Below are 10558 nucleotides of genomic sequence, written 5' to 3'. Positions count from 1 at the left end.
AAATATTATTTGGCCCAGGAGTCTTATCGTTTTTTAAACTTCCCAATTTTTTCTTAACCAGAAGTACTGGAACTGCCTTTCGAAAAAAAACCTAAGAAAAACAGAATTGAATTTCAAAACTATTGTTTTTTGTCTATTCTCAAAATGACGATTTGCGAGGCTTAATTGGAATATAGAATATGTCAAGATGGCGCGCTAGAAAGCTAACCATTGTGGGTGTGTATTTTGAAATGAACAATAGTGGAGATAGGATAATTCTAAATTTGTAATGTGTAGGTTATTCGTTGAACCAGTGAATCACCGAAACCATTCCTACAAATATTTTATTGTGTATTTAAGCTAGCTGTTACAACTAAAGTCCAAATACGCGAGTTCAGAATAAAACAAGCTCAAAAAACTGCAGCCTGCGACTCTCAAAATGTTAAAGTCACTTAAAAAATATACAGGACGAATTCACAATTCTGGTAGCAACACACTCAGAGTAGTGCATTTATCGGAATAATTTAACTGTGTTAAAGATAAAATGCTACTAGAGTGCGCTGCTATTCGAGCATATGATCGAAAAGAACGAAATGGGTTAATGAGAAGAGTGTTGGGATGCAAGCGAATAAGGTTGTGTTGAAGAGGAGAAGGCGGTTACGTTGTTATGAGTGCATTCAGTTCTACTTTAAGTAAGTGTATTCGTTAAAGCATACGGTTTATTTAGGCGTAGTATCAAATGCAAGTATTTAACTTAAAATAGAAGTGTTTTACTTTTTGTTACAAAATCGTAAGAGGAAAAAAACTGCGAACACTTCAAGTTCATTCTGTAAATTGTAATTCGCTACAACTGAATAACTTGCACTGTTTCTTTCATTTTTTATATTTATTTTAATTGCTGTTAAATATATGATTCTTGTATTGTCTTTTTGTATTATTTGGATACAAAGATATTACAAAAAATGTTTATTGTATCTAACAAAAAATATTATGACATTGACAGTTAAGCTTCACGTAATATTAAAATTAAATTTATCACTATATTATTTATTGGTTTAGCATATGATATATAGAGTTTAAGGTAACTAAAGTTGACACTGTAACAATTATGAATTATTTAACTCAAATGCATTTAATTTCTTTCTTACTTGTAGGTATATTAGTATTACTATGCACATTTATAGTTGTGTTTGAATGTTAAGACTGGCTCAAGCACCCACATTAGTCTTAATATACATATTTTTTTATACCGAGTATTTAAGTAATAGCAGAAATAATTCAATAATATATATACATGTGTGTGTGAGGGAGAGAGAGAGAAAGTACTTTTAATAAATGAAGAGAGTATTTTAACTTCATGTATTCTGAAATTTCCTGATTTTGTAATTTTGCATGATTATCATTAGCCTAGTGATACTTGTAATTATTTTTGTTATACAAGTAATTCTAAGTTTTTTAGAACTGGGGAACTGTATTATTTTAGATAAATTATTATTTATACATATGTAACTTCCCTATCGTTAAATGTTTCAAGCACGTACACACACACACACACACACAAAGCCTTCTGCAATCTCTCTTACATGAAAATTTGTATTGAAATGGTTGTACTAACTTCTATGGGACAGAATTGTAAGAAGCCACTTTTTTGTGAATGTCGGGCAGCAGCATCAATTTGGGCCTTCCACACAGTCTGCCACGTGACTATGCAGACTAATATTTTGTGTTATTATGTGTTTACATAATTGTAATGAGTATTTTGGATTGTCAGAAAAAATGTTTTTGGTTTATTGTCTTTCAATTTTTATATATTATGTCCAGGTTATTTTCGGTAACCAAATTGTTTGAGGCTAGGCTTAGTTGGTAATTGCTGCTTGTGGCTTTATAATGCTGGGAATTTTTCCTTTTTTTCACTTCAAGTTATTCATTTTTGAGATCTAATTAAAGTTAGAGTTTGTAAGAAAGCAGTTCTTGGTAGAAATATACTGATGATTTCTGTAATTTAACTGACTTTTCTGTGCTGAACTTTTGTTCCTTGTGGGTTTGAGCCATTTGTGTTTTAAGTTATCACAAGTACTTCTCTGTTTTTTGTTTAGTTTTTTGATTTGCATTTCAACTTTATTTGAATAGCACCTGCTAACAATCTGGTATTATTGTTAATTAACATGCAGTTTCAAAACTTGTGTTGTATTTTTCCTTTTTTTGATGCTTTATGTAGAGGTGGGTAGAAGATTTCACTTAACTTGCTTTGGTGGTAGTATTTTTCATCATAGACACATCATAGAAGTCTGTCATCATTCCATGAAGAGATTCTTATTTGTTATTTATAAAAGTGATACACCAATACTTTTTTCATTCAGATAAAATATTGATCTTGGAAATTTGCCCTAAGTCAAAGGGTTCAAGGTTCAGTCACAGCGGAGTATTGACACCCAAGCTTGTTATAATGTACTGTGACAGGTACAATACAATCATTGTCATGTTTAGTAGCCTATACAATTACCTTAAGTTTAATTCTAAATTAGTCATTTTTTTATAACTAGGTACTTATTACTAACTGCTTTTTTGTCCTACATTTTGGCTCTATTTGGCTGCCATCTTCAGGTAAGTCCTGAGAAGGATTGTGATTTTGGTGGAAGTTGTTAAGATTCAATCCTGGCCCTTCTCAGGACTTCCCGTAAGGTAGAAGCAGAGTAATAGCCAAAACGTATGATAAAATTTGTTTAGTAACTAGTATATAATTATATGTTTGAAAAATTAGTAATTACTAAAAGCGACCATATAGGCAGCTAACCATGACAACAACTGATATTTGATTGCTGCAACCTTACCATAAGTACTTAAGGTACATTATATACATAAAACAATCAAATTAACAAACTGTTTTCCATGTTTACTCAGGGACGTATTCATGTCTGTTTTTTATAAATCTTTGTCTTAACACCCTTAGTTTAGGATTACTTCAGTTCCAGTCAGTGTGTCCTCTCTTGTTCCTTTTGTTGATCACTACCCTGATTCTTCAATGTTATCTTTGAACTTATCGTTCTTACATTTGAGAATGATGTCCTTTTTTGATGTAGGTTCTCAAATATTGCTTTCTTCCGAAGAACGTCTATGTATGAAGTTGTCTGAAATTTACATGACACTTATTTCCTTGTGTGTTTGTGTCTTTTTTTTTATACATTCTCCATAGTCTCCAGTAATGTTGGACTGTGTGAACTGTGGATGCAAACCCTCATGGACAGACATTTGGTGCTAATCTCATGCTTATGCAAATAATTTGACCAAGTAAATTGAGTGTAAATATTCCATATATTTTCTCTGTGGCTGGCCAGAACGTTAATCCTATGCACGCAGGTTGGGGTTCAAAGTGTGCTTGCCATGACATATTACTGAGTGCAATTCAACATGTTATTGTGTACGTGTTGTCAGTTATCAACTATTCATTTTATCCTGCATTGCTGATTTATTGACAGATCTTGATAGGGGAGAGAAAATATTAGATACGATACACAGGGATACCGAAAGAAACTGTAGATATGCATTTTTGAAGGTTATGCAAATTATAAGATTAATCACATGAACATCGCCCTGCACTCTGACTTGTAATAGTCTGAGTCAGACTGAAATTGTCAATTCACAGGCGTATCTTGAGCACAAATACCTTTTTTTGTTAATTTTATTTTTTATGTACAACAAACTTGTACATTTTAATAAAAGCTTGCTGTATTTTGTGTAGTCAATATTCCTTCTACAATACTGGGTCAGTACAGTGGGCTGAGCCTGTATAGATTTGGTTGAAGGAATTTCTCCTCAACCACTGCTGTTATTGTTTTTTCTATGAATTTAGAACACTCATGTTTAGGAGATTGTCGTGTGTACACTGATCCTTTCATTTACTAGAATCCACTCTTAGTGGAGCATGATTATTCATGCATACACCATTATTAGTTTACAAGTTGGATGTTTTATATATTGCCTGAGATAATGAACTTGTACAGTTGCCAAAATAATGTTTGTCATGATAAGCGTAAATTTTTATCTAGTGATCGTACTGTTTTCGAGGAATATTAATGATTCAGCTTCTTTTGCTTTTACAGACTGATAAGCCTCACTAAGAGCTTGAACATGCATGTAGGTTAAACTCTTAACTCTCTACAATATTCACAGAAAATATGTATTTCCTTACCTCCATTTCCTTTGTCAATTTGTAAATGATATACTATTGGTAGTTCATGCCCGAATAGCAATGTCCTAAGAAGTTTCTACAACTGAATCAAGTCTTAACCAGAAATAGGTAATACAATATTTTCTGGAATCTTAGATTCCATCATTGAGTTTAGCAAGTCACTTGCCTGAAGGTATCATTTTAACTAAATATATCACACTGCTGGCCTGGTAAGTTGATTGGTATTTACGTTCTCTGTTTTTGTTGTTCTAGGCCCTACTGATAACTTCTGTGAGACAGCACATATAGCTATTACTTTGCTTTTGACTGTTAGAATTCTTTTTAATGGAATTACTCATACACACTTACAGAACTAATTTCTATAGAATTGTCTTCAGTCTGTAGTAATGTTTCTAGAAAGTGCTGGTCATTCAGTGCATTAACTTTATACAGACCATAGTTCCATTTTTTTAAACAGGTTAAGTCTCTCACTTTAAATTTAATATTTTGAGTTTACTTTGCTCTATGCACCCACAGTTCTAGGAAATTAGTAGCATCACAGCCATGTTTAAAAATCATGAGAAATTGAAATGTAGTTACTTTAATTAAGTATGTCACTGCATAGAACATTAATTACATGCAAGCTCTAACTGACTGAGAAATCACTGTGAAATAGTAGATGCTCTTTTTATTAATTTGTACTAGATTAGCATATCAAGTATTATTTTTTATTATAAGAGATTGATCCTATAGTTTGAGTAGCATGCTCTTTAGGCCTTTTCATACTCTAGAGCAGGGGTCACCAAACTACGTCCCGTGACTTCGGTTTGTCCGGCCCACCAACAGTTTATTAAAGTAATAATATAATATTTTAATATTATAAAAACAAAAAATAAAACATAATTGAGCAAAAGCCATTCTAGGTGCGATACACTTTTCTATTTGCTGGAAAATGTTATATTACTTAGTATTGCATCTTAAATATTTTCAGTATGTGCTCTTATGAGAAATAAATTAGTGATGTTGTATTCTGATCATGTACGCATCCCTACTTAATTTTACCACGACCCCCTCCGGCCCGCGAAGCCTAAAAAGATCTACCTACCGCCCCTTGTCCAAAAAGGTTTGGAGACCCCCTGCTCTTGAGTATCATTTACGTAACAGAACAAAATCTCAAAGTGAATATTTTCATCAGTAGTAATTTTGCACGACTCCTTTAATGGATCATCACTAAACTCAAGGGTGTATAAAGATAAAACCAAAGAATTTACCATTTTTTGTATACTTTTTGGCTTTTACATTAGGCTTATTAATACCTTCAGTCAACTAGCTTTCTCAGTAGAGTTCTAATGATGTACCATAACTACATTTAGAATGAAATGATAAATTATATCAGAAAATATTATGCTAAGATATTTTATCTGTAACTGTATGTAGTTATCTCTTATTTTCCCCATCTACTACAGTAGATAAAATCCTTCAAGGTTGTATGAAGTGTTTTGAATTAGGTTGATAATCTTTTATAGAAGTATTCTGCTTGATTTTTTAGAAAGGAAAACTATATATTTCAGTGGTGAGGCAATATCAATGATTTGTAATACCTATTGGTTTATTTTAATACTTTAAGATTCATGTCTATTCTCACTTTTAATTGAAACATAATTTGATGGAATATGAGGGTAAAACCTTGCTGCATTGTATATTTTCTGTAGTTTTCAATACTGAGTAATGGGAATTATAAACAGTGTAAATAAAAATAAAAAAGGTTATTTACATTGTTTAAGTTGTGTTGTTATTTTTGTCTTCCTATGAAGACTGATATGTCCCCCAGTGACACAGCAGTACATCTTCGGACTTGCAACAATAGAAACTGGGTTTTGATACCTGTGGTGGGCAGAGCTCAGATAGCCCATTGTATAGTTTCTGTTTAACTTCAAAACAAACAAACTGATGTATCAACCTAATTTATAAAGCAAACTGCATTGAGTCAGGGATGGAAGGATTTTTTGTATAAGGATATGTTGAGATCTTGTATTACCTCTTGAGAAAATAAAGATAAGAGGCGATCTTGCTGAAGTTTACAAGGTTGTCTGGGGGGGGGATTGATAGGATAAAGACCTCTGATTTCTTTGTGCTGTATTCTGGAGATATTATATACAAGAGGACAAAACCATTGGAACTGCTGGTGTTGAGGGTATGAAAATACCTCTTGGTCTGACATGGTTCCTATCATATACTGGGGTTTTGATTTTGTTTAAAAGTCTCAGCAACCTCACTTCATTGCAATGCCAGTGAAGACACAAGTTTAAGACTTGGAAAAGATAGGCTAGGCTCCAGTTAAGAGTTTTCTAACAGGATGACTGGTGTATGGAATGAATTGCCATTAGTGGTATTGAAGGCTGGTGCTTTATTAGGGTTTATTGACCATTAGCGGTATTGAAGGCTGGTACTTTATTAGGGTTTAAGACCATTAGTGGTATTGAAGGCTGGTGCTTTATTAGGGTTTAAGACCATTAGCGGTATTGAAAGCTGGTGCTTTATTAGGGTTTAAGACCATTAGCGGTATTGAAGGCTGGTGCTTTATTAGGGTTTAAGACCATTAGCGGTATTGAAGGCTGGTGCTTTATTAGGGTTTAAGACCATTGCGGTATTGAAGGCTGGTGCTTTATTAGGGTTTAAGACCATTAGCGGTATTGAAGGCTGGTGCTTTATTAGGGTTTAAGACCATTAGTGGTATTGAAGGCTGGTGCTTTATTAGGGTTTAAGACCATTAGTGGTATTGAAGGTTGGTACTTTATTAGGGTTTAAGACCATCAGTGGTATTGAAGGCTGGTACTTTATTAGGGTTTAAGACCATCAGTGGTATTGAAGGCTGGTACTTTATTAGGGTTTAAGACCATTAGTGGTATTGAAGGCTGGTACTTTATTAGGGTTTAAGACCATTAGTGGTATTGAAGGCTGGTACTTTATTAGGGTTTAAGACCATTAGTGGTATTGAAGGTTGGTACTTTATTAGGATTTAAGATCATTAGTGGTATTGAAGGCTGGTACTTTATAAAGGTTTAAGAGGGGAATCAATGATTTGCTGAAAAGTAAATGGTGGTTTTAAATATATTGTTTTCTCAGGGGACCAAATGTCATTTATTGTCCATATGTTATAGAGTAGTTAAACTTTATTCACTTCCTAATGAAGAAAGTGCAAGAGGTGTCAGAAACAGGTAAAGAATGTTTTAATGTTTAGCATTTAATGTATGTATAGGATTGAATAATATTTATGATAGCAGATAACTTCTTTGAACTCATGTTTAATATATTTCCTTTATTATTTTTTCTGTCAGCTTTGGATGCACTGGCTGAATAAGTGCACAATTTAGAATTATTTTATTCAGCCAACTTAACATGGCAGCTACAGCACAGACTTGTGTGACGAGTGACCTTCATGGACGTCACTTGTCCATCCCCCAGAGTCTGCATTCAAGTGTTAGCCACCATGAAGACTTTAAGGAGTTTTTCTGTGGCTGGGGTGCAGCATTCATCAACATCTCTCTCACATTTCCAATCAACAAAGTGATTTTCAGACAGATGCTTGACGGAGTTCACATGTATGCTGCCGTACAGCAGCTGAAACTAGATGGTCTGCATTACTTGTACCGGGGATGTCTTCCTCCTCTGATTCAGAAAACAGTTTCGGTCTCCATCATGTTTGGAACGTACAACGAGTACAGTCGGTACATCAGGCACAATGTACCATCGGTTTCTCCCTTCGTTTGTTTAAGTATTTCGGCTGTACTAGCTGGTACAACAGAAGCTTTGCTAATGCCGTTTGAAAGGATACAAACTCTGCTTCAGGATCGCCAGTATCACAATCGCTTTCATAACACCTTCCACGCTTTGTGGGAAATCAAGAAGTTTGGAGTGAAGGAGTACTTCCGAGGTTTGACCCCTATCCTGATAAGAAATGGATTTAGCAATATGTTATTTTTTGAATTTAGGGGAAAAATTAAAGAAAAACTGCCACCAAGTCAGACGTGTTTCGGACGTATCTTGAAGGATTTTATTAGTGGAGCCGTAGTTGGAGCATTAATCAGCACGCTCTTTTATCCTGTTAACGTAATCAAAGCTAAGATGCAAGTTCAGTGCGGAACACGATTCCTAAGTTTCAGTGAGGCTTTTGCTCTAACCTATTATGAAAGAGGCTGCAGTTTGAGAAAGTTATTCTATGGTGTGCATGTAAATTACACACGTGCTTTTGTCTCGTGGGGAATTATAAATGCTTCCTACGAGTTTTTGAAAAAACTCTTGTATTGAAAATTTTTCTGGTATTTTTTGAAACCTTGCATGTAATATGAATACAGAAAGTATATGTAGATTTTCTTTTGTATCATAGTATCAAAATTATTGTTTATGGTATAGTTAATTGTGTGATCTTAATTACGAACATAGCGTATACATATGTCTGTGTACTGTATAGTTGTAGTTACTAGATTGTTGGTTGGCATTTAGTTGATTGTTGATTCTAGAATTTGGACTTCTCAGCTGAACTGTAAGAGTATGAAACACAGTTAAGTATTGATGCTATTGATAAAGTCCTTGTTTCGCAAGCTTGTCTTCCTGAATGATCAATATTTCAAAAGTGTTTTCTATGTGAATTAAAAGATCTTCGTGCTTGTGAATTTGTACATAACAATTTTTTGTAACAGGCACCAAATATGTTCTGTACTTACACTTGTATTTGTAACTATACTCAAATAATTAAACTATAAACTATCAGTAAGTTATTTCGACCCACAGTCGTTTTCACTTGATTTTTGTAATATATTATTGTCACAGTATGCCGTACCAATGTTTTGTGTGTTTGCATAACAGGCCAGAAGGTAGAGTAGAAACTAAAGCACAGTGTAAATATCTACAACTACATGTTAAACCAGAATGTAGACTACCCATTAGGAACCTGTAGTCTTCCAGTTCATAGTCACTTCTGTTGCACAATGGTTAGAAATATACCACAGGTCAAAAATAAATAATCCTGATGTCATGTTGCTGAAACTTTACTTGTAGAGTGTGAAAATTTGGAGTGCATTAGTAATATATCTGATGGCTGTTAACTGTATACATGTAGAGGCAGTTTTGACATATTTGGAAAACTTGTTACCTCGTGTTTATGTGCAATTGAAATATTCTGCTTACAAACCAGTATGTGACCAATAGATAGAACTGGGTGTTAGAAAAACTTTCAGCATGCTTCAAATATTGCTGGGTTTTCACTTTTCAATAGTTGCTTAAATGTTGTATAATACAGTAATACTTTCAGAAGATAATGAGACTTGTTAATTTTTATTATTGCATTTCATTTCACATTGAATGAGGTTATGCATAGCACGTCTGGTTAAATTGTGATTGGATCAGTATTTATGTAATCCTGGAAGTTTAATCACTACAAAGATGGAAAATTAACAGATTGAAAATGTCAAACAGGTTCCTATCGCAATTATGATGAAAGCGACACTTGGCCATTTAGAAGCCATCAGCATGATAGTGCCTTTCATATACATAAATATACTAATTAATGATGTGTTTCAAGCTAAAGTTATCCTGAATAATTATGTGAAAAAGAACATCAGTATATTGAGAAACAGATTTGATACTTGTAGTTGTTGTATATTGTAGATGTCAGATTCTACATTTAAAATAGGTTTATTGTGATTATAAAAAATATGTGCTGTGTAAATACACAAATGTACAAGAGATTACTAATTTATCAAGTACTGGATGGAGAAAAGAACTTTTCTGAATAGGTATGTTTGAATTCACACAATATCGGTTATGTTTTTTCTGTTAACTGCTCCTGCAATCATAGGGCTTGGGTTTCTGTAGATATGTTTATAAGCATATTTAAATATATGTATTCATATACTTGCACATTTCTAAAGATGTTTTCCAGTCTATAAATTTAGTTTACCTCATTATGAAGTAGTAGAAAAATGTGTAGAGACAAACATGTGCTGTAACTTATGTACATACATATGTTAAGCTATATTATGTAAAATGTTTTGTTAACTGTACTTGATTATTAAATACATATTGTGAAATGGTTTGACTTGATGCTGTTTCTTCACTGATGTGCTTGTGTTGAGTAGTCACTTTGTTATATATTGATAAACATGAACATCTGGATTGTTACATTTAAGTTCTATTTATCAGCCTATCTTCAGTTGTTTTTGCAAGGAACTACTTGTTACAAAAACAAATACTAATTAAAGAATTTCATACTAGTCTTAAAGTTTAATTGTTGTGTTAAAATAAAAGACTGTATATATATAGTTCAAAGCTTCTACTGCTTTGTTTTGGTTGATAGATATACACTTGTATTACTAAGTGAGTTTTTGGAGGGCTTGGCTATTGTAAAACTTA

At 33.3% G+C, this 10558-nt stretch overlaps 1 protein-coding gene across 1 annotated transcript; it reads left to right on the top strand.

Annotated features, from left to right (window-relative positions):
- The first annotated feature begins 553 nt into the window (after positions 1–553).
- LOC106475596 (solute carrier family 25 member 51-like) lies at positions 554–10266 on the top strand. Its single transcript, XM_013936273.2, has 2 exons — positions 554–671; positions 7486–10266. The coding sequence occupies exon 2, from the start codon at positions 7547–7549 to the stop codon at positions 8453–8455; it is 909 nt and encodes a 302-aa protein (XP_013791727.1). The 5' UTR covers positions 554–671; positions 7486–7546; the 3' UTR covers positions 8456–10266.
- The last annotated feature ends 292 nt before the right edge of the window (positions 10267–10558 follow it).

The sequence above is a fragment of the Limulus polyphemus genome, unplaced genomic scaffold, assembly GCF_000517525.1.
Source record: "Limulus polyphemus unplaced genomic scaffold, Limulus_polyphemus-2.1.2 Scaffold8855, whole genome shotgun sequence".
In the NCBI taxonomy this organism is placed as follows: Eukaryota; Metazoa; Arthropoda; class Merostomata; order Xiphosura; family Limulidae; genus Limulus; species Limulus polyphemus.
This window is presented reverse-complemented; position numbering and strand designations above follow the sequence as displayed.